Raw genomic sequence first — 25,653 nt, 5'->3', positions numbered from 1 at the left:
ATGGACACTTGGAATCACATGTGTTCTCTCTCTCTCTCTCTCTCTCTCTCTCTCTCTCTCTCTCTCTCTTTCTCTCTCTCTCCCTTTCTCCTCCCCCCCCCACCTAAAACTTAGAAGTATCCATTGTCTGCTTACCTTCTCTGAGCATAATTGCTCCTGTTTTCCTCTGTTAAGTTGGTGCAACAAATGAACCCTTCGGTAACGCAATGTCTGCCTCTCTGCTCTTCATTCATTCATTTGCTCTTATGAAACTTTTTTTTTTTAAATGGAATGCCCACTTTGCTCAGAGCCAAAGAGACAAGGAAACAAATGAAATGAAGTTTTATTCAGCTTGCACTCAATTAGACTTCCTCCAGAGACTTCCTTACAACCTGTAAAAATATTTTCCTTTATTTATTCTTACTTAGAATATATCCCATATCCCTCTCCAATGCTTCATTGTTGGCTGGTGACCCCACCAACCATTGGAAAAAAAATGGAGCTTTTCAGAGATCTTTCCTTATCTTCCTGTTGCTTCTTCTCTGACCCAGCTGGACCTATTTGTTTCATGTTTTTTGCATATTTTTTCTCTTGTGCTAGGTTCTTGAGAACTTACATTTTTCTGTGGTGCTCTCTGTGTGTCATTATCTTTCTCTTCTAGTTCAGGTCCAACTAGCACAAAGAATGCTGATGCATCTTTCATTTTAAGACAAGCCTCTATTCACTACATGATCCTTTCCTATATTTCATGTCTCTCCACTCCTTCAAAGACATTTTTCTAACATATTTGTTCCTGTCTCTACTTCATACTTATTTTTTGTCTTACTTCCAATCCTAGATCCAACCTAGACTGGCTGTTTCTCTTTCTATTGCAAGAGGACTTGTCATGACATAGACCACATAAGATTTCCTGGGGGGGGGGGGGGGGCTCTCCTGACTTTTTGGTTATTTTCTAGTAACTTTCAATAGCCCCTTCTTCCTTTTTTCCTCACTGAAATGTTGGCATGTTTACAATACTAGTCCTAGTCCACATTTTCTTGTTTTGTTGTAAACATTGTTTTCAAGATTTTCCCCTTGCCTTTCCTCCCATATTTTCCTCTCAACTCTCCTTCACATGCATGACCTCATTTTTCATCAATTGTTATTGCATGCAAATAACAATGTGTTTGCATATACATATATATTCCTAAATATAACCTGTTGGTCCATATGATTCTTTTATACATGTTTTCAGTGCTGATTGGCATTGGAAGTCAACTGCTATGCTCTTTCCTAGGGAAGACCACCTCTCCTGTTCCCAGCTTTACTCAGTTGTAGTTCTCTGTTTAGGGTTGAAGCCTTGTGGGTTTGGCATGGTCATTGGGCTGTACCATTTTCCCCCCTTCTTCCTCCTGCTACACAATCTAACTTGGTCCCATGAATTTATGTCATAGCTATGTGCTCCTATTTCTGCTTCTGCTTGACTTCTCCCATGAGGCACATGCATACTGCTTACTCTGTCCTGTAGTGGATGTGTTAAACATCAAATCTTATCAACGTTAAAGTGTTTAAAATAGTAGGACATCTTCATTCCCTGCTTCTATAAGACATCTTCTCTCTCAATCTTCTTCAGATCAGTAAATATCATTACTGGCATCTGGCATCTTAGACCACAAAGCTGAAGATTTATACCCTGACATTGACCAGGATCAACCAAAGCATTGTGTCATTCTTCTCCATTTATTTCCACCCCCATCGCTTTCCTTCTTGCCCATGCCATTGTTATCTCTGACTTTCATGGTGTCTTGACTGAGATCGAGTGAGTCCTCTTTGCTCTTTGGTTTGCCTGTGCAGGAAGGACTCATTCCCTGCAGTGTCACATTGCCCATTTTACCATTTGTTGCTAAAATTCTCATTCTAAAGCACACGCTCCCTAGAGAGGTCCCTTGACTACCCTTCCCGAAACAGTTGTCAAATCACCACACTTCTTGCTTTCATGAAGTGATGTCTTCATTTTGTTAGGGAATAACTTATATACTGAGAGTATCTTCTTGTTTATTTATTCAATAATTTATCCCATCTTAGGTTCTAAGATGTTTGAAGGCTGTGATCTTTTCTGACTTAATCTTTTTTGTATCCTCACTATGCAAAAACATTGCAGTATTTAATTAAGGTTCATAATAAATATAGGTGACCAACTGTCTGACTGACTGGCTACCTGACTGACAGAATGAATGGATTATAATAAGGCCACGGAGGAAGTGGTAGTTACAAGGAAACTCAAAGAGGTCAAGAATCAGAAGTAATTCTAGAATGGTGTACGCATGTCTCAAGAAGTCTGCTGAAAACTATTACCCTAATTTTTTTCCTGTTTAAATTAGAGTTTGTTTAAATTTAATTAGAAAATTGCATTTAAGATGAGCAAACAGCACTTATGTTTCTTGGCATGCTCTAATTAAAAAAAAAATCAAAAAACAAAAGCAAAATGTAATTTTCAGAATCACTCATAGAATATCTATGAAAAAGACAGAAAATTATTCTAGCACATATACTAGTTATGTGAGCCACTCATATTCTAAAAAAACTGAAACAAATATTTTCTGGAATCATCCATGTCATGTATTCACCATTGTCCTTACTTCTGAGGTATGAAGGGAAAGAAGATGAGAGAACAAAGGACACTTTGCTTTCTATCTGCAAAGTTTTATTTTTTATTTAAGAAGTCTAAAATAGATCTGACAAAGTGCCAACACTTTACAGTCTGGTGGATTGATCTGTGTTCAATATATTTTTAATGATTTCTGTACTTTAAACATTAAAAAAATCTAAAGTAAAGACTACTATGTGGTCTTAGTAGACTTTCAGGTCTTGATTCATAAAATAGGATGTCTTTATATTGAAATCAGGAGTTAACTAATTCAATTTGGCATCTGTCTTTATGATTCTTGGGTGGGCTTCCTTCTGGCTGGCGTCTGTTTTTTAGGGTCAGACTGCCGTGGTGTGGAATGTGGAAATAGGAAAGGAAACATCTGTGCATGAACTCCAGTGTCTTTCCACTGTTGTTCTATGGTTGCTCTCTGCTCCTATCCACACATTAAAAGTGGTAAAAATAAATGTCATCTGTTGAGGAACATGTCACATGTATACCTGTTTGCTACTTGGTTTGCTACTGAAGTCATCACTAATTCTTTTAGGTGGCTTTTCCAATCCCCGTGTTATAGATGAGAGCATCCAGGTTTGGACGTGAACTACACTTGATTACACAGCTTGTATATGCCAGCGGCAGTTGTCAAAGCTATGTTTATTTCACTCCAGTTCTCAAAGACTTTGTACTATATGACTTTATCTATTGTACTTTGACTCCAAAGTGTATCTTTAACCTCTAGATTTCTCTTTTCAGCCTTTTGATTTCTAATAGGCTTACTTTTCACCCAAAATATTTGGTTAGTGAAATCCTTATTTAGGCCAAGCTAGTTTCAATTCTAAGAACCTCATAGTCATAAGCTTTGGTGTCTACCACTATTTCTAAGGTCTGATGGGTGCAAATCAGATTATTATTATTATTATTATTATTATTATTATTATTATTATTATTATTATTATTACTATTGTTAGTGTGTTTCTTCTTTAAAGAAGATTTATTTCTAGTTGTGTGTGTCTGTGTGTGTCTGAGCCTGTGAATGCCAGTATACAGAGTCCAGAGGCATTAGTTAGTTGATACGCAAAAGAAAGATTGATGAAATATTTGAAAGGGGCGATAATCTCAGTGTTTGTCTTAAAGACAATATGGAGCTGCCTTTTCTCTTTCTAGAATTCTGGTATTTATGCCAACAGATAGGAGGCCAACAGAGTCCTGAGGCTCCTTAAAACTCTATTTTGAAAGCATGTAGCTCGGACCTGAGTATGAAAAGTAAAACCTTACATTTTTGGGAATAGTAGAATTTAACATGAACATGCATGAATGTATGTTTTTCTCCTTGTCGTTGAGGCAGCATTGTTGGATATGATGAATGTCAATCTGTAGCTTTAAAACCCACCCATATTAACCAGAATAGTGTTAGTAACAGAAACTAGTGTTATGAGCCTCTTCATAGCCTTTCTTGGGATTTTGAAAGATAAGAGAAAAACGATCAGTATCATGGATGTAGAGGTTGGCTCTTAAGGCATTTTCTGCTCACCTGAGAGAGGGGATTGATTGTAGAAGTTTTAAATAACTCATTTAAAGGGAAGGGAGAGATTGTATCATATAAAGAACAGTTTCTGAGTTTTCTTTCGTGACCTTTAAATTTTGTTTTATTCCTTCATAGATATATAGTTGAAGGCGACCTTGTGGTGCAGACGGTAGGAACATTGTCAGGTTTCAGATTTATTCAGAAAGGTAGGCAGGGATCCTCTTGTCAACGTAGATAAAATGTACCCAGGTTTGTGAGCTTCAGCCACTGGAATAACCTGCATAGTCATCACTTTTTAAGTAACAAGACCATAATAACAGCTGAGGTTATCAATGCCTGCTTCCTTCATCTGGCTCATGAACATTAGTTTGCCCCTTTTATCCTTCCATGTTTTAAGACGACTGAATGGCGAAGTGGGATATATTTATACTTTACATCCCATGTAGTTTTGATGCTATAGCTGTATAATATGTGCTTTTCTCCCAAAGCATCTTTGAAAAATATTATGAGCCAAATGAAATGATACTTGCTCAAGCACACAAGCAGCGAAGGTGAGAAATGTTGGTGTTTGCTAACGGTAGAAGAGGAACACTCAGGGCTGGCTTACAGGCATCAATCTACTGAATTGGCAGAAAGGTTTTTTTGCTTCATTTATGAATTTACTTTTGCCTGTATGCATGTGTGTTTGTGTTGAGTATGTGCACATGCTACGCCATGCATATAGAGGTCAAAGGTTAACCTCAGATATCAATCTTAGCCTTCCACTTTGTTTGAGACAGAGTCCACTGAGCCTGAGAATTTCAGGGAAATTTCCTGTCTCCTCTCCTGTCTCACTCGAGCTATTATGGCTGGATTTGTTGAGTTCTAGGGATCTGAACTCAGTCTTTATGCCTGTATGGCAAACATTTTACCTACTGAGCTAGGTTTCCAGTCCTTCTTACATTTCTTACCTGGAACTCACCTGCAAAAATGTATTCTTTCATTAACTATTTATTATTTTATCAACCTGAAATACCACTGATATGAAGAAGTCGTAGTAAATGCTTGGCTTGTTTGTTTTTTAGTCAATTTCCATAGCAGTTGGTATTTTTATTTTTGATGATGTTGTATTTCCTTCTTTGCATGAATATTACTATCTAGATTTCAAATAAATTTATTTTATGTATACAACATATACAAGCAATGTTGCCTTAGGCTAGTAGAAGCATCTTCGAAGCGGCTGTTTTGTCCACTGGAAATCATCCCATTAGTAGTTTGGTTCCTTTGGTGATTCCTTGACTTTTGGCTCCAAGAACTGTTCCAGGTTGACCTTATATGTTTCCTGCCCAAGAGCTGTTATTTCTCCAAGATCTTGGAACATTTTAATCCAAACCATGAAGGTATCTGTTTGTTCTAACTAAGTATCAGACACATTACAAAGTAAAGTTGTGTTGAAATAATACTGATTAGCAGAAGCTCATCTGTAAGTTTTCTCAAAAAAGCTCCTGCCAAGCATTTTTGTTCTTTTTTCCTGACAGGGCTGTAGCTCAGTTTGAGAACAGACACAGTGCCTGATTATTCTCGGCAGCCTTTGCCAGCTAGCTCCTTCTTTCTAATTCACTCAAGATTTCTTTTGACTTTCAGCACTCATTTGTTTTACTAGCTGGGTTATGGATGTGTTAGGCACAAAAGACACAGATTTTGTCCTTTCAATATTTTTGATGCCCATGGTGCTGAAAAGAATAGTATTGCCCAGATTATATTTGTCTTAACCTTTCCCTCTTGATGTCTACATTAGAGAGTTAACATAGTCATTAGTCACCAAAATTGCTTGTCTTTATAACAGTTTCAGGCTTGGTAGTGATATATAGAGCAAGGGTTAACAATGGGTACTCCCCGCCCCCAAAGACTTAATACATTCTCTTATAATCTCACATGGATCATTTTGCAATTCTGTTCAGTCAGTATTCTTGTCCACACTTTACAGATCAACACAATGAGCCTTAGAAAATAAGGATACTCCTTTAAGGATCTGGAAGTCTCGAAAAGCATTCTCTGGACCCAAATCTGGTACTATTGAAGAATGGGTCAATATTTCTTTATTGCTCAAAAATACTGAAGTTTTAAAGAAACTTGCTATGTAACCAAGGGTGACTTTGATTATCCTGCTTGTACCTCTGAAATGCCAGGACTACAAGCATATGCCATCAGATTATAAGAGATAGCTTCATTTTCTTTTTCTCCTTTCATTCTCTCTTATCCTTTCTACTTTCTTCCCTTTCTTTTCCTTTTCTTTCCTTCTTCCCTTCCCTTCTGCCTCAGCCCACAGCATTGGCTCTCTGTGTTGTTAGGGATCAAACCAGGGGCTTTGTGTGTATTAGACAAGCAAGGGCTCTACCACCAAGCTACCTCTCCATTCCAAGGCCTCATTATTTTTTCAATGGTTTCATAATCCAAATTGAGAAGACAGAATCTTCACAGAAAAAATAAAGATATATAACTTTTTTTTTCAACATAAGAAACCTGTAAGAAGATACATGTAGCTGTTTCTCTTTTAGTCGTCCTACCTGGTGTTGCCAGAATAACTTTGCTGAAATATTTTGGCTCTCATTACCCCCCTGCCTCAAACTTCAGAGGTCCCCCACTGCCTACAGGATCAAGTCCAACTCGCTTGCTTGGCATTTAGGGCTTCCAAAATTTGGCCCTTACCTACCTTTTCATGTGTGAAATTCTACTGTGAAGTTGGCATGCAAACTGGGTGTCTAAGCCAAAGTATATGTCTGGTGCTCTGTGCTTTTGCTAGCTAGAAAATTTGTCACATTAAGGGCATTCTTGTTTTTCTCAGTTCCACCATTTAAAAGATGATCCCTAAAAGATGCATAGTGATTGGACTTTTGGACTCCTCATGACCAACCTGGTTCTACTTCCCAACTGCACCTTGACATTCTTGTCTTGGCTTTTTCATACCCTGGAAATTCCTAGGCCCTTGCTCTTGTCTTACCCTGTGTCTGTGCCTTCCTTTCTTCTTATTTTGGCTTTGCTTCAACCCACCCTTGTGTCTTGGAGCCTCTCCTGGCTTCTCTATGCCCCTGTTTAACATGATCTCATTTGAAATTCTTTAGAGTGTCTTGTCTGTATCAATTACCATATATAGTCTTAAATTATCACTTACATATTTTTTAAAATTATACTTGTATTTTTTTCTAATTATGAAAGTAACAAATGGTAAAAGCAAAAACTTGGGGAAATGCCAGGAACAATGGGAGAAAATTAATTACCAATAATCTCACAACCCAAGGATAACCACTGATAATATTTTGTTCTGTGTATACATACATATTGCAGTATATAAACAATAATGGCATAATATTGTACCTATAATTTTATAACCTGGTTTTCCTCTTAGCAGAATCCTCTTGTTGATGAGACTTGTATACAACAGGTTTGTTAAATCCTGTTAATACTTCTTCACTGGCTTTATTATCAAATCTTTATCATTAAGAGTTTTGTTACTTTCCCATTACAAATAATGTTTCAGGAAGTATACTTTAGGTAATTTTGCCATACTCAACTATTCAATTTTGAAGGGCTAGCAATATTTATTAAAAGGTACAGATACAAAAAAACCTGTTTTCTAGCTCTGTTTCCTTGGACAATGATGTTGCCTTCCAAAGATGACATTACTTATCCAAATACATAGCCACATATCATATCATGTCAGAGTATCATTGAAAAATGGCAACAAAGTAGCTGGGAGCAGATGTAAGATCATGGGGTTTTTGCCTTGATGTCCAATATTGCTTCATCAAGGATTAGATTGTAAGTCCTTACATAAAGCACTTCACCCGATGGAGTTCATGTTTGCATGCGTGGCCGTCCCAGTTTATCATGAAGAAGCAACTGTTAACAGATATTTATCAATAATTTTTCCAGTGATGCCCAATTTTCACTGCACATTGCTGTGTGAGAAGTAACCCTTGCCAACACGCCTATGCAAATTTCAGCTTTTCTTGCCATATTGTTTTAAAACTTTTTCTTGTGCAAGAACACTTTTAGTATTCATCTGCATTTGCTGTTATTACTGTTCCCGCCCCCATCCCCCATCCCCCATCCCCCCATCCCCCATCCCCCCCCAATTCTTTACATCCTAGCCCTAATCTCAGTTCCATTTCCTTAGTCTTTACATTCACCTATGTTGATCCGCATGTTAGGCTTGTCTGTCTGTCTGTTTGTTTGTTTATGTTAATTGTAAGGGATTGGCTGTGATCTACAGTAACCTCATGTCATGTCATGTGATGGCACTTCTAGGACAGCAATTTGTGGCACCACAGAACATATCTCTGGCGGTGTTAGCCAGTTTTAAAGCCAGCCTCACAGTGGAATTTCACACATGCAAATGAGCCATTGTGGCTCCTGCCATGAAAATTCATGGAATAGTGGCTAGTTCAGTGTGGATGACCTGTCAATTTGGCAGCCAATCGTTTAGTTAAACATTCAAATTACTGGCCAGTGACTCAGTCAAAACCTAGGCTTCCTGCTTCTTTTGGGGTTCCATGTAATCCTATTAAAAGCAATGCCATTGCTTTTGATGTATGGCAGCTAGTAGCTTAAAAGTACCATGCAGAACTGGGCCACGTATCTGGCACTGTTTACATGTAAGCATTGTGAAAATGGGCGATGTGCATATTTATTGGTTTTGTTCTTCAGATACTCAATGTCTTTGTTGAATAACAGTTGGAATGTCTTAATTTCATAAGTGCTTCCGTGTGCTTGTTTTAAATGGTAGTTTCTTTCAGGGTGACTTGTCATTTCCTTACCTGTGCTAATTGCTTTTATTGGGTCTACATTTAACCCCTTGGGCAAGCCTGTACTGTCTGTCCAGAAGTGGGGCAGAAACCTTCTTAGCTTGCTAAAGGCTTGGTAGAAACTATGGTGGTATTGAGAGTGGACAGTGTGAGATTTAAATTGGGCATAAGATAGTAGTTTAGATAAGTATAGAAATAAATCTAGACCTCAGATTACTAACCACATACTTCTCTGGAAACAATGTAGCATATGGTTTCTGAAAGTCCCGGTGCCTCCCAAAGTCCAGTGGTGCAGAGGGCCATGACATCTGGGATAGCAGTCTGATCTGTGTGTGAGGACAAGGCAGGGGTGGAAACTTGGAGACAGAAAAGGTACTGCAAGGGAGAAATAGCAAGAACAAGAGATTGCAACCCCAAGACTGGGGCAGAGGCTGAGACACAGTCAGTATGAGCATAGATAGATCTTCAAGGTCTTATAATCATCCAGTACTATTCATAGGGGGTTTCTATGGAATACCTTATTATGTTCATAATCCTGAGTCCTGCTAACAAAATAACTCATCTCGTTAGAGACAGTGTATCTCACCTGAAGGATCTACACAAAGAGTTTGGCAGGTATATAGGAATAAACATTTCATCTCACAGGCAAGGGGACTAATTTTTTTGAAAGATATAGTATATAAAGAAAGGGCCCATAAATACATGGTCCTTTGTATATGTAGGAAAAATTGATAGAATATTTGTTGTAAAGACACTACTTACAGGAAATGCTATGTCCTTTGCTTTCCAAGGTGCCTCTGTGTGGTCACCAGCGTTCATTTCCATAGTAACAGCTATATTCTTTTGATTGGCTAGGACAGAAACTGTCATGTGAAGTTCAAACTTGAAAACTTAAGAAACGTGTATAGAGACTTGCCTGAAACCAGGAATACGCAGCAAAACAATGAATTCTGGAAACTCGGCTTCCCAGCTGTGACTGTAGTAAATCCATAGGACACTAGTATCCATGCAGCTTAACGTATTACAGACATGGTCTGTTTCTGTGGCCTAAAATGAAATGTATCATTGGAAACAGGCATTGTGAAATGGGATAATAGAATGCAACCAGCGAGATTTAGAAGTATAGGGGAACCTACTGATGCACACTAGCACTGCTTATGTTGAGGATAAATGGCTGACCTAGAGAACTTGCCATTTCAGTTTTTCCTGTCCGGAGACTGGGGTTGCATGGATAGGGTGCCAGCATAGCCTAACCCTAACAAGAAATTCCCTCCCAATGCTTTGGTTTCTAACAAAGGGAAAAATGTAGGATTAAAAAAAGGCTAGCCTATAATATGTGCAATTTAGGTAGGATGGACTGCTATCAACAGTCATGATTCTAACCTATTCTCTTCTCAAACTATATTTCAAAAGTTTAAAATTCCATATTATAGTTGCCAGAAGGCATTTCTATAAGGCAACACTAAGTTTTCTAGGTGTTGGCCTGAGAAACTTGACATGGCTATGAAGAATTATCATAGAGGGACTGCCCTGCTTCCTGGCCTGTTGTAAAGAGCACTAGGTAAAAGTAGGTTATATATGCATCAGAGAGGGTGTGTACACATTCACCTACATGTGATTTATATATGTGTAGATATTTATGCACATATGTATATATTTGTATGTATAACAAATATATGTATTTAATCATGAAACATTTATAAAATGTATTAAGTCTTTGGCATATTTAAGCATTTCTCATTTACAATTTGCTTTTTTAAAAAAATAAAATTATTTAGCCAGGCAAGATTTCAGCATATTCAGTATTTTTTAATAATAAACATGTCTAGTCAAAGAAGGCATTAATGAAGCAATTCCCCAAATAAAACAGCCCATGATATCTGAGTTACAGCAGAGAGAGTGTGGTCTTTGTAGTTTAATCAAGATCACAAGACTTGTTTTGAGCGTCTGTCATCTTTAATTTTACGGCACTTCATTTCAGAGTAGGACTGCCAGGGTCACATGCAATTAAAACACAGGCAAGATTTGTCTTGTGAAATCTTAACATAAAAAGTAATGTGTTACTCCATTTTAACTTTTCCACTGAACTCTGTGAACTCACTAATTACTTTTCCCCCCTCTTGTCACCTTTTTGATATGACATGTATTTTATAGAGGAGATAGAAGTTTGGATTTTTTTTTCATATCATCGTGCATATGATTGAGGATAACAAAATTAAACCAGAGGGAAAAAAAAAGGAGTGTGTTTCTCAGAAATACATTTTTTTTTTTTAGTAATATCTGAGTACTCCAGCTTCAATTACAAAGAACCTCGTGATCAAATTCTAGGAAATAACTGTTAATCTGCTTAACTAGGGCAGGTAGGAGTGTAATAACAGACCAGCGATTTTATAGAGGCCAGGATCCTGAACTGGGGTGTACTCTCTGGAGTGCCGGCAAAGACTCTTTTATGTGATTGGCTGTGGAAAGCATTAACAGGCAGCAGCAGCGTGGAGATTGGGAGCGCGAGGAGGCTGCTGCCTTACAGTGATCAGTAAATTGCATAGACCCTTATTAACCTTATTGATAAGGAGCTTAGGGAAGTCCCATTCAGGCTTCGGTACAGTGCTTTTTGTTCTCTTGTCTGTCTCTGTGTGCAATCTCAGCCACTTTGTAGGAAAGCCTTTCTGGGCACCACAAAATTCAGTGTGAGTAGCTGAGCCACTAAGTAAGAGCAAGAAATGACACGGGAGCAGGGGATTCGGGGCCTATTTAACTGGGCAGGGACACCTGGAGAATGTTTGAAAAATTTGTGCTTAAAGAGTCTTTTATATCGTTCTTCTTTCAATGCAGCTGGAGACTGCAGGGATCAGGGGATTATTTTTGATACCTGTCGAAAAGAGTTATGTCTACACTGATTTTCCATCCCTCACCACTAATTAACCTCACTGTATACAGGAAGCAGTCTATTTAATACCTGCATTCTTTCTGTAATGCCAAGTAAAATGAAATCCAGTGTGAAATCTGGTTAGCGTTTGCCTTTTTGAAGTCATTTTAGAGTTTCCAGTTTTAGTGACTGTGACCTTAGAACTGATAGCTAGGAAAATAGTGAGTGCAAACCAATTTTGGTTTCAGTAGTGTGCTGAGCCTCCTCCAGCTTGAAGGCTGCCTTCACCTGGCAGCCTGAAGGGCTGAGCGTCTGGAATCCCTGTCCCATGCATCTTCTTGGGGCTCACTCTTTTCAGGTTACTCAGTTCTACTGATGCTCTCTCCTCGGCAGTCAAACATCTCTGTCCTTTCCCTTTCTTCAGGATGCTTGAATTTAACAGATGGACACTTCCTGGTAAACTTCACAGAAGCCAAGCAAAGAGATGCTGAAGGACAGAAAGGAATTGGAGCCCAGGGTAGGATGCTCTATGAAATTTTGTTGGTGGAATGCTTGAAGGGAGAATCGGGGAGGCAGGGTCTAGATAGAAAGAGCAGACATTAAACTGTGTAAAATGTCACCAAATGATGTGGAAAAATCCACACGTCTGCAAGTATGCCACACAATATGGACTTAGAATGCATTTGCTAGGGATGTGAGAACGGATGGAGCAATGGTTACATCCCTGTTCTGAAACTTGTATGTCAAGGAAACTTGTCAGCTCAAACAGTGCCAGAGGAAAGGGAGGGTTTCCAGGTCAAGGCTCTATCTATATTTTGCAGCGAGCTTGGCTTTTTGATAGATTGGAAAGCCCCAACTCTATAGTATTCAGATAATGTGGAAGTCACTTGTGTGAAAGTTCAGGGAAGTGGTGGAAGATGTCGCTAGGTGTCATAGATACCGGGATGCTCCCTGAATGTGAGCATCTGCCGTCAGACTTGTAGGAATCAGGCTGGCAAGGAGTCTGCTGCCACCACTGAGCTGTAAGGAGGAAGCATTTCTTGAGGACTCAGACGTCAAGAGACAGAGATGAGGGGGATTTTCTTTGATGGTCCTTTTTTATTTAGGCCTAGGAATCAACATAAATACCAGTGATTTGGCTGCACCAAAGACATTAGACACTACGTTTATCTTGATAGGAAACATGATGGTGGATTATGTTCATCTGCTTATGTTCTTCGTGTTTGTCTTGGTTCATTTATTTAACAAGTGTGCACTTAGCACACACCATGGGCATGGTGTTGACTGTCTCCCTTGCTGCTTTATATACACTCTCCAAACTGAATAAGGAGTGTTCTGCAGAATCAAGCTTAAGAATTTTGTGGACACGGGCACTGGGTGTGTTGCCATAAGTATAAACTACAAAAACCCAAAAATCAAAAAGAAAAAAACCCAGATGCCCATTTATAAGGTGTGTGTGTGTGTGTGTGTGTGTGTGTGTGTGTGTGTGTTCCCTTCTGTTGGGTCTCTCATCAGAATACAAGACATTTTCATCTTGACAACCCTGCTGTAGCAAACTGTCATCTCCCTATTCACAGTGTATTTTCCGTGTGTTTTCATCACTTCGATGCTTCAGGACCACTGTTCAGCAGCATGAGGCTCGGCGCATCCTGGTGCCTGCCTCTTTTTCAATTACATTTAAGAGGAACACTGCTGGAGACCCAGTTTTTCATCTCCCACAAGCCCCTATAGAGCTAGATCTAATTTCAATACAATGTTGCAGAGTGTGATATGATAGATGATAACTGGCCACTGACAAATATGATCCACCCTGCTTAATAAAATGCCACACAGGGTCAGAGCCACCCGAACATGTGCTTTGTAAAGACTTGGGTAAGGAGCTTTTTTTGTCTGTCTATTCAACAGTGAAGTCGAAACTATATATGTAAAGCATACAGGTAAATGAACTATTACCTGGCTACTAAAATTCTAAGAGCCAAATCTTTAAGGAGGCTTAGCCACCTATTTACAGCAACAGAGACACTCTACATTCCCTTGGGAGACTCCCAATAATGTCCTCTCTGTTCTTTTATCAAAGTTAAGATGGAAGTAAAGCTTTCATGTGTGTTCACCGACAGCAGGCAGCACCCTTCTCATATTTAATATAGATATTTGGGGTGTTTATGTGCTTACAGTTTTTTTTCAGTTGCAGTCCCTGAATAACCTTGTGATATGCTTGTGTATTAGTCACTTTTTGCATTGCTGTGACACAAGGCCTGATAAAGCGACCCATGGGAGGAAAGGTTTATATGGGCTCACAGTTCAAGACTATGGGGCTACATGGTAAGGCAAGCAGGTAAGCCCTCATTCACATCTGGGTGCTTCCGGTCACAGAAACCAATGAATACTTGGTGCTCAATCCAGGTGCTTTCCCCCCGCCCCCCCCCTTTTATTCAGCCCAAGATCCCAGCCCATGGGACAGTGCCACCATCCATATCCCAGACTTAACCACCCCAAACTGACAGGTTAGCCATCCCAAGTAGTGCAAGATCCCCCTGAGCCCTATTATTTGTATTTAAATAATACCGCGGCAAGTTACTAATTACATTAACTTGGTAACAACATTATTCCCCCCCCCCCCCCCCGCTTGTGTTTCCTTAAGGATGAACTGGGGACAGCAAGAGTGTTTGCATGAAGACATTTGTGAAGAGTAAGTAAAACAATGTATGCACAGACCATCATTGATACAGAACTTTTATCAATGTGTCATACAGGTTAGCCAGCTGGGTCAGTCTTTCCAGGCCTATTTTCCTCCATGGTCCTGCATAGAGCAAGAGAAACAATACTGTCCCAAGAGAGAAAGGTGAGATGTGCTGGTGTGGTGTGCTGGAAATGACCATGTGACCTTCCGGGTAGTTCTGCTAGCACGCACCATCTCCTAGTCCTTGGCCATGCCTTGGTTCAAATACATGAAAGTAATGAATGTTAAAGGACAAATTATTGCCAGAATGTTAGAATTAACAATGGCCTCAGCCCAACAAGTAATCCCGAAGTGGACTTGCTTATAGAAATTTGGTCCAGTTAGAACTGTTGCTTTTCACTTAGGAATAGTAGCAAAGAGATGTGAGTAAAGCCTCCATAAAGAACAGCCAGTTGCTTTCTAGAGCAACTTCTCTGCTGGTCTGAATCCAGACTGCATTAATTGTGCTACGGCAACAATCTTCTGACCACAGTTTCTCCCTGCATCAAGTTCTACTTCGTTACATCACAACTCTGACACAGTTGCTTTCTTGATGAAAGATCATGGGTATTAAAATTTTTCACTAGAGATGTGACAGGCCATTCAAGGCTTTTTACTGTTTGGTCCCCCCCCCCCCCAACCTTCTTTCCATCATCTTCCAATTATAAAGTTATTTATCATTAAATTATGGATCTATCATCTACATCCTTTGGTGACAATTTGCGATGTGTGCATTACCTGGTTTAGCTCTCACTACATTATTCCATTAGACAGTAAGATTACAAAATGTATATTGCATGTAATAGATCAGAAAACAAGAGAATCCCAAATGGACTAAATGATCCGCTCAGAATTTGAATAGTAAGTTCGATGTATTTTGCTATTTGTGTGTTCTTTCCTATTTCTTTGGCTCACTCCCTTGTCTCCAAAATTTACTCTACAGACTGCCATTTTCTGGGGAACAAGCTTTGCAACTTGGAAGGCTTAACACCGAGGCCACAAAAGAGGCTTGCCCTTTTAGCAGAGCCTGCTCAGATGTGTTTTATTTGGTCGCTTATGTAGTGTCTTAAAAATCAGATTTCATAGAAGATTCTCAATTCTGGCTTTCCACGAAAGATCTGAAGGTCTGGCCACACTGCTCAGGTTCCCACACAAGCAACATCAGCTCCAGCTGAGTGGAAGCCTGCCTTTTGGCCAGGCAGGGAGCTTGAGATTTCCCCAGCTGTTACCACTTCATAGTGCGGCGGCCTGCTTTCTTTACTCTTTCTGCTATATGCAGAACCCTAGCCCTTGTAAGAGAACCGGAGTCTTCTCAAAGGTTTTATTTATGTATTTATTTATTTAATGTCTTGACCACTAGGACATTTAGAGATTCTTTGTCCAAGTTGTTCTGTGGCTCTCTTATTTCATAACTCCCAGTGGACCACCTTTGTCTAAAAGAAAAGATCTGAATATTTTGGTCCATACATGCTTGGCTCCACTCAGCATGTGAGTGTGAAGCCCGTGGCTTAAAGAAACACACACACACACACACACACACACACACACACACAGACAGAGAGAGAGACAGAGAGAGAGAGAGACAGAGAGACAGAAAGGAAGAGAGAGACAGACAAATACACATAGAGAGGGAGAGAGAGACAGGCAGACAGACACACACACAGAGGAGAGAGGCAGAGAGAGAAAGAGAGACTACAGACAGACACAAAGAGAGAAGAACCTATTTACTTGTAACAATAAGATAAAGACTTTTAAAATTATTTTTTTTGTTTTTTGAAATTATAATAGAATTACATCATTTCCTCTTCCCTGACTCACCCCTAAACTCCCCCAGATACCCCTCCTTGTTGTTTTCTAAATACATGGTGAAAAAAATTTCATTAATTTTGATATATATATATCTAAATACATAAACACAACCTGTTTAGTTTGTATAATTTTACTTGTGTGTATATGTGTGTGTGTGTGTGTGTGTGTGTTTTAGAGCTGACCAGATGAAGCATTCTAATTGAAGAAATACCAAACTTGAAGAACATCCTTCTTTTTTTATATGCAGATTTGAATTCCCTAGGAGAGAGTTGATATTGTTTTGGAATTTTTTCTCATTTTTGACAACAGAGCAATTTGACCCAGAACTTTTAGTGACGGTCCTTTTGGATGAAAAATTTTTGCAGGGCCTTTTAATTAGGAATTGACAGGGTGATTAACTTATAATTCACAAAAATAAATGTGGGAGAGAGAAGTGCAGGTCAATTTCTAGCTGTGGTAAGCTGTAAGGACAGCACTGTTGGCAAGTGACTGCGTCTTCCTAACAGCTTTTCTAATTTTTCTTAATTGGATCCTTTGTTTTCTAATTGGATAGGGTGAACCATCATAAGGCTTTCAATTACGAGCGGTGGCATGATGATCCTGTCATATGGCACATGCTATGCAAAGCCAGACTCAGTACATGTAAAGTGGAATACCCATCTTTCCCATGAAGAGAGGGGGAATCTCTTACGAGCTGGGTGGACAAAGTTCAGATGAAATGGGTGTCCTAACTAGTTTGTTTTTTACAGAGAGGCAGCTTTGGACTTGTGTTTCTATTTGGTAGATGATAATACTTTATCATTGTGTTGAAATGCCTCCGAGAATACAAGATTATTATTGCACTGATAGAAAATGTTAGAAAAAATTATAAACACACGATCCATGTATATGGAAAGCCCTAGCCCCTGTAAGAGAACAGGTAAGAGAAAAGGAGTCTTCTCAAAGGGTTTTTTTTTTTTTTTTTTTTTTATCTCTTGACCACTAGGACATTTAGAGAGTCTTTGTCCAAGTTGTTGTGTGGCTCTCTTATTTCATAAGTCCCAGTGGACCACCTTTGTCTAAAAGAAAAGATCTGAATATTTTGGTTCACATTTAACCTCAAAGGCTTTCTGTAGTTTTGTCTTCCAAAACCACCAGGGATATATACTTCTATCTCTAATACTGATTTTCTCAGTATTCCCAGGAGGCATCAGGTCTCCTCAATCCTGGTCATGTCATTCCTCATTCCTGCTGGATGTACCTCCTGTATTCCCCCCCCCCCCCCCGGTCTTTTAAATCTCATTGATTTGTCAAGATTCGATAGAACTTCTCAAGGTTATCTCAACAGTGCAGCCCAATCTGACTTCCCCAGGCATAACTCTGCTTCTTATGCTTTGTTAACATTTCTGTAACTGGCACTGCTCATCCATTTGAGCATTTCTATGTTCAGGAGTTGAATCCTGTGGTGATCATGGTTACGCTGTTGGCAGACATTTGTGATCTTGTACTGGATAGTGACTAATCCTTAGGCATTTGTCTTTCTTTCTTACAGAGAGGAGTAATACATAATATGTGCTTTATATGACAATCATATCATTAGTGCCTAGAACATGGCCTAGCTCAGACCAGGTGGGTAAGAAGCTCTTACTACCTTTCCTGGTATGTGTGTGTATGTATGTATGTATGTATGTATGTATGTATGTATGTATTTTGTTTTAATGGAGAATACTGCCAAGTTTCATAAAATCTCTTAGTGCTTCAACCTAGTGCAGAAATGGCTTTGACATGTGGGACAGTGATTCTAGACATTATGCCTTTCTGAAATGCCATAACCTTTGTAAGCTTTTAGAGTGAGCAAATGAGATCCTGTGATGGGCATGTTGGCTCAGTACCTTGGAAAGGTCTCCCTCTAGAGAGAAAACATGTTCTCTGATGCAGTGCCCTTAGTAGGCAGGAACAGGACACAGCTGGGGTCTGGATCAGGCTAAATCCCATCTGATTGGAAATCAAGAAGCTGGTGCGTTTGAAGATTATGAATCTGGAAAGCAGCAAAGAGAAGGGGATGCGGATCTTTGCTCAAAGCAGGTAGTGCCATTTCTCTTTGGCGTTCTCTCTGGCTGAAACTTCCGGAATATCTTTAAAGATGGATTCGTGAAGACACAGTGTTTTAATACTGGAAGTTCTAACCCCGATTTTCTCATTTCAAAAAGAGAAACAATTAACGTTTCGGAAAAGGCTTCATTGAGACTGTTATAGAGTTAAGGAAGACTCATGTTTCATATTTCTCTGTGTTTTATCGCAAGGCACAGGGTTTACATGTAAGAAGCTTTTCCGGTTTAGCCATTCTGCTGCTCCACTCTTACTGATGACTTTAGATCATGGGATTTGGTTTCTTGTGACTTCCCTTGGCTTTGTGGTGTGCGAATATATCCCACTTGATGAAACCACATTAAACAATTCACTGTGGTTGCTTCATAGTTCTTGGCTCTGAGCTCATGTATAGGTACTTTTGCTAAGATAAATACATTCAAGAGGGACAAGCATAATGGATCCTTCTTCAGGCAAGCATTCTCAGGCATTGCTGTGGATGCTGGTACTTCATGAACATCTGGCTATCTCTTAAGTAGACTTTCTCATCTCTGAATGCCCCATACATGCTACAGCCTATGCCTATGAGCTCATCACTGTTCTGAGTATCTCTTCCCAGATCTGTGTTTTACACTATACTATTTACATTTTTTTTTATTTTATGGACAAACTCATAGCTAGACTTACTTATCATACTAGATTAGTTTTATTCATTCCACATGAGTTTATTAAAAAGCTCTTAAACATAATTTTATGTTTTATCAGCAGAACTCTTTCATAAAATGGTCTGAGATGTGTTCAGCTAGTATATACTTTTCAAAATGCAGCAATATTTGATATATTCTAGACAGCCATTCCTTTGTTTATCCATCACAACTGAGAGTAACCATCAAATGGATAAAACAGTATGAGTCTAGTCAAGAAATTCTACTAATGCAAGCATTTAAAAATAGCTCTTTCTAGACGGAGTTAGTGTAACTCACTAAAACAAAAAAATCCTTCAAAACATAATAAAAATTCTACATAAAATGACATTTTGGGGAAAGGAAAGATACATAGTTTGATGAAGAATCAAAACAGAACAGCAATGCAATCCCTGTATAAAGATTAATCCATTTAATTTATAAAATGGCTTGTTTGTGGAACCAAAATAGTATTCACACATACACACACACACACACACACACAGAGAGAGAGAGAGAGAGATCCAAAACAAATCTCTTCAACTATTTTTTTGTTCTTCAGAAAAGTTGCCACTCAACGTGTTGTATTTGCAAAGTTCACCTGTCAGTGAGGATCATTGGATTGTACTTTTGAAAGGTGAAAAAACTCTCTTTTGATTGAAAACATAGATGCCTTCTTCCTGCTTGTGTGCTTTCTCTGGATGCTGAGGCACGTGGAGACCTAGTTGGTGACTTGCTGCATATGGGTCTTGAGCTGGCACAGGTATGTGCACACACTCACCTTTATTCACAATTCTACATAGTCATATGCTGCACATTCACCAGAATATACCCCATGGCAAGGAGCAGTACTAGAGCGATGTCTTAATGCTATCTTGTACACATTATTTAAGAATGTGAGACACTTATGATGTATTTATAGAATGCTAAAATAAAACAACACCCAAGGGGTTAATGTAGAACACATATAGGAAAATATTGTCATTTATTTTATTCGAATGTTTGGAACTTAAATACAAAATCATCACTAAGTTTTCACAAAATGAAGCATCTGTCGCTTGGAAGGAAAAAATATTTCAGAAATATGTTTACAGAAATGTAAAAATATTAGGCATCAAGACAGATGTGAACACACTCAGTAGCTCGTCTCGTCTGTCAGTCTTCCTCTGAGCTGAAGATCTTATCATACTCAGTCAGCATGAACTCCACTATCTGGTTCTGGTAAACCATGTGTACCGCCACATTCCCCGACTCATTTTCATCTCGCAGAAGGGTGGGTCCAAATACAATCCCCAAGCTTTGTGTGGACATAAGATTCTGGGAGGCTTTGGCCACTATCCTGGGGAGAAGAAAAAAAAATAAAGAAAAGATGCCATTGGTGTTTAATGTGAAACTCTGGTTAACTCTAGTTCTAGGAAAAAGAGAAAAACAAAGAACCTTGTCACATTGCTTTTTCACAAGCCCTTCGTGATGTTCCAAATGAGAGCAGACCCTGTAGTGAACACCACAGTACAAATGGCTGTTGTGCATGTTCCATAAATATGGATCAATATGTTAAACAGCAAAATTCTTGTGGAATCAACAAGATGCAGCTTCAGGGGTGCTTAAGATCGACGGAGATTATAGGTGACATGTTCACAGTCTCTCTTAGCATCCAAATTAATAATAGAAAATATATGCATAGTTAGTAATGGAAGACAGAACATAAGAACTGGGAACAAGTGAGACTTTACTGACTAGAGCGAGGGAAGTGCTCCTGGCAGAAGCTTACTGGGTATGTTTTGTAGAGGAGGTAGACTCTGTGACATTTAGGTATACGTCAAAATTCTGTTTCTCCATTCAGTTGGATGGATGGTTTTTCTCATGTGTTTGTACAACGAAGTATCAGGTAGCATTTCTACACACAAAGACTCCTGAGGTTAGAGAGATACTTACTCACGTGAGGATTATATAGAAAGCTGGTCTGCCTTTGGTACATAAAGATATTCTATTAAAAGGAATGCCTTACATAGCCCAAAAGAACTTTTCAAGCAAAAGCAAACCTTCTTGACACTTAAACAAATCGTGCATGCTTGATACTTCCTATCAAAATTTCCTATCAAAATTATGGAGCACAAGGTTTCAAAGATGGTAAGGACATAAGGCAGCATGTGGAAGGCAGGCGCTAAGAAATGCTGTTATAGACTTTCCGATAACCTGGCCCAAGAATAGTGTGAGCAAAACTCTATTTGTCGGCCTCAGTGCTCAGTGTGAGATTTTGTTGAGTTGTTTAGGCCTTGACAGCTGTCTTGTTTGTCCAGTGCTTGTCTATACAGTTCAGTGTCAGAGGAGGCACAAGACTCTATTTACTTTTATTATTTTCCAAATAGAATTTTTGAAGTCCCATGCTCCGGCTTGTAGGCTTGTATCTCAACACAGCCCAGGTAATTGTAATGGAGTGTTGCCAGCAGACTATACTTGACTTAGATTGTCCCAAACAACAATAATCAGCCGTTATTTTAAATGATCTTAACGTGCCATTTAATCCTCATAATAAGCCCGCAAAGCTGATTCTGTTGTTAGCTCTGCTGAGCAGCTGAAATGGCGGAGGCCCTACGTGCATAGGGACTGATGGCATGCAGAACTGAGGTCGGGTACGCAGGCTGTGTGGTCTCAGCTCTTAGGGATGCATCATCTGCGAGTGTCTGTTAACATCCTTACGCCAACCTCTCACTCCTGTGCCCCTTATGTGATTATTGAATCTGCTGTAAGAGGCGCGGAATTTCCATCCTTCACTCTACAGTGGCGATTGTCGGTTTGGTTATAGCCCATTATTGTGGGCAAAAATGACTGCAATTTCGAGAGAAGAATCCAAGACACCCCTCTTCACATTTCTCTTTTCCTCCTGCTTCGAGTGGAGAACATTTGTACCTGTGAGTATTGTTGGCATGGCTACATTTCTGGAAGGGAGTCTCATATTTTTAGAGTATCAGTAAGTTACCAGAGATTTCAAATTTAAGGTTTCCTTTGAAAATAAAAAGAGCCATGTCACTTTGATGCTTCGCTTTTCAAAAGGCTGTGCGGTGATATGAGCCTCCTCATCCCACATCTGGAGAGTGAGACAGGCCTTAGTTCCCCGCGGCACAGCAGTTTACCTCAGTGTGATATGTGTCTGAAATGCTTCTTGGCAAGCGTGCTAGAAAAGTCATTAGTAAGGCTTATTTTAAGGTAAAAAGGGTTTTATCTTTTGCTTTCAAACGAGTGCCTTTATGATACCAACTCTAATGACTCCAAGACAAGAGAAGTTGCCAAAGACAAAAATGGAAAAAAAAAAAAAAAAAAAAAAAAACCAAACATAACAAGTAATTGAGTGCCCAGCAGGCAAAAGCTGCTGTAACTTTACCCGTTGACAGTAAATGTCTCAGCTGCAAAGATTTACCCAGCAGAGACCAGCGCTCTTTGGTCATAGGCTATGGAGAAGGCAGACAGAAGTGCCAGACAGCACTGCTTGTGTGGTGGTAAATGGCCTGGCAATGACATCTGGGTACTTCAAGATCATTAGAAACTGGAGTCTTCAGAGTCTGAAGAGAAGTGGCATGACGTAAACATGAACCGAGGGATGAAGATATAGTTTTCATTTCTGTTCTCATTTCTGATGGAATAAATAAATAAATAAATAAATAAATAAATGTACAGGAGAGTTGAGATTAGTTGGGAGCTCAAACTGAGTTGACACCCTGAAAAGGTAAGGCCAGAAATCAAGGCATATCCAGGATTTGGGAAGTGCAGGGTATAATCATGGCTTCCAGGAAGTGATGGGGTGACTCATCCATTGTTAGTGAAGTGCAGCTCTCATCCACAAAGCACCACCAGTGGGATGTAGCCCAAAGGAGAAGAGGCTGGACTGAGGCTAGAGACTTTTCAGTAAGCATTAGAGGCTATTTATTTATTTATTTATTTATTTTGCTGGCAAAAGACTCTGCCTCAGATCTCAGGACAAGGCCAAATCCAGGGGTGGGTACTGACTGAGTTTACATAGACTGGAGAGTAGAAGACAGTGATGCATGTCCAGGTCTCTCCATCTCAGCTACTGGGCTACGGTGGGTGGCTCCCCTAATGGAGTCCTTCTAGTGTATAGGTCCCACCCTACTGTTCAAATGCTCAGCTTTTGCCTTTATGTATATGTGAATAAAAAACATTCATCCCATCCCAAACCTGTATTCTTCAGGTCTGTTCTCTTTAAATTTCCTGTCTGATTTTGATAATGTTAATTGACGAGCGCTTTAAAGTGATCTGGTTCAATGTAAACCCTTTAGAATAACACAGCTTTATATTTTTACCATGTCTGGATTAGTGCAGATTACATTTTGATAGCTGTTTCTTAAATCAAGAAAATCAAGTCACTTGCTATGCCTTCTAGAAAAACAAGACAGAGTTAAGAGATAAGAAAATATGGATGGGAATTATATAAAAAATGTACTAATTAGCTTATTTACCATTATTAAATGCATTGTGTGTGTGTGTGTGTGTGATGTGTGTACAGTTTAATTTCTGAATAGCAATGAAGTTAAAAAAAAAAAACAATCTTAGAAATGACGCTGGGGGTGAAGACCAATATGTAGAAATTGCTGACCACTTAATCAAATGATTCATGTTGACAGACAAATATAGGCTCACACTAAATTTTAAATTATATTGCACCTCATTTGTAGATCATAGAGGCAGACACTTCTAACAAAGACGGCTTAGAAATTAGGGGTACCTGGCAAGAATCTTACTTAGCACTATTGTAAACTTAGCTATTCAAATATAAACCCAGCCATTTCTACCTTGCTAGACTCCTATGGCTGATGGAGAAGCACATAGAAAATCAATCAAAGTTTCTAAAATATAATTAGAGTATTATGAAAAAGTATCTACATGTCATATCATAATATTATACCTTCTAGTTTCCTGGGTGACTAGACAGGAATTACAGCTGAGAGCCTAACTAGTGAAGCATATGAGAGAATAGAGTCTAATACAAACAATAAAAAGTCTGCATATACTTGGTGTAACCTAATATACATGGAGGAAAACAAAAAAGCAAGTACAAGGTTCTTCCAGCAGCCATTGGACCACAGGCCATGGTTGGCAATCCCTTCCAGGAAGCTCTGATTGAAGTGAGTTCTGTGAAACACCATTACTTTCCCAGGTTCCCTAAAAATGGTGTCCCAGATACATTTTGAAGAGGATTGTAGTTTGTACATTTTAATGCATGAAACTGTTATGAAGATTCTGAAAAGACTGCGGAGAAAATGGGCCCGCTTATGCTCAGCTTATGTCCTCTCTAACTTCAATGATGTGCTTGGATTTGTTGCCTCAGTGGCACTGAGCTATACAGAGTGGGAAAGCCTGCCCTAGTGTGCTCTGCTAAGGACCTTGTCTGCAATTCTGAAAATGTCCTGGGTTTTACCAGCCTGTGTTTTCTCTCGGTTCGCAGCCTCTGCTGCCAGCCTAGAGGGAGGAGAGATGTGGCCGTTTTGAGGCAGTTTCTCTCTTTAGGTGGACATATTCTCCACCCTTAAAGACTCCACTGGCAGTATTGCAAATTACGAGTTGCAATTTAACCTGTTTTCAGAGAAAAAGATGAAAGACACCCATCCTTTATTACAAGACAGAAACAAAATTGCAGAGAAAAAAATATGAATAAGAAACGTAAGAACAAAGACATGGTGGAGAGATAACTATGAATGTACTATGAACTGGTGGGTGATTAAGAAGGTAGAGAAAACATTTAGCTCTTCTGTCAGTATTTTTGGAATTTCCCTGATACGTGTTTATTTGCTATTAATTTATTCCCAAGAAATCCTAATAGCAAAGATACAAGCAGCATGAGGAGCTCAAAGATAAACTGACTACCAGCTCTTTTTTGAAAGACCGAATAGACACTGCTTTGCCCAACATAGCCTAATGAATACATAATTATGGTTTTAACACTGTGTTCTGAGAAAGCAATTGATACGTATTCATTGTAGGAGCAATGCTTATACCACCGAGTTAAAGAACACTTTATAACATTGTGGAATGGGTCAGAACTATTTAGAGGAGCAGAGAAGTAGCTTGTAGCTCTATAGGAAGAGAAAATGTGACTGTGACTTATTGTCAAATACAGAAGGAAGGAGCCATGACCCATCCAGTTGGATTATTAAAGAAGCAATCTGTACTACAATGCTACAGCCATTAGACCCCAGGCCTGACCAAAACAGAAAAACAAAAACAAAAACAAAAACAAAAACAAAAAACAGAACACAAAACACAAAACACACACACACACACACACACACATACACACACACACACACAAAAAAAACCATCAACTACCCAAGCAGTCAACTAAAATCCAGAAACTCTCAGGAAAGCCTTATATTTGGTAGGCTCTTCCAAAAAATGAGCAGAATTTGAGCTAACTGAAAGACATTTCTTGGTTGCATACAATCATAGCCAAATGACTCAAGCTGAAAACTAAAAGAAAACTAAAAGTTACTATGGAATTAAGAAAAGCAGCATGTTTAATAGTAGCACAGATTCTAGCAGGTAGCTGATAGGTGGGCGTAAACTTTAAAAAATTATGTTA

At 39.1% G+C, this 25,653-nt stretch overlaps 1 protein-coding gene and 1 long non-coding RNA gene across 2 annotated transcripts in view; one reads left to right on the top strand and one right to left on the bottom strand.

Annotated features, from left to right (window-relative positions):
- Window positions 1-25,653, top strand: part of LOC143441296 (uncharacterized) — a 48,346-nt gene that overhangs the window by 3,175 nt on the left and 19,518 nt on the right. Inside the window, exons 2-4 of the long non-coding RNA XR_013108568.1 lie at window positions 12,205-14,622; window positions 17,840-17,916; window positions 19,728-19,821. This is a non-coding gene — a long non-coding RNA (uncharacterized LOC143441296). The remainder of the gene's footprint in view (window positions 1-12,204; window positions 14,623-17,839; window positions 17,917-19,727; window positions 19,822-25,653) is intronic.
- The window catches only part of Arhgap15 (Rho GTPase activating protein 15), a 585,234-nt gene continuing 579,615 nt past the window's right edge, over window positions 20,035-25,653 (bottom strand). The window contains exon 14 of the mRNA XM_034495451.2: window positions 20,035-20,397. Within this exon, the coding sequence (XP_034351342.1) occupies window positions 20,214-20,397 (184 nt within the window). The 3' untranslated portion in view covers window positions 20,035-20,213. The remainder of the gene's footprint in view (window positions 20,398-25,653) is intronic.

This window comes from Arvicanthis niloticus, chromosome 2, assembly GCF_011762505.2.
Source record: "Arvicanthis niloticus isolate mArvNil1 chromosome 2, mArvNil1.pat.X, whole genome shotgun sequence".
Lineage (NCBI taxonomy): Eukaryota > Metazoa > Chordata > Mammalia > Rodentia > Muridae > Arvicanthis > Arvicanthis niloticus.
This window is presented reverse-complemented; position numbering and strand designations above follow the sequence as displayed.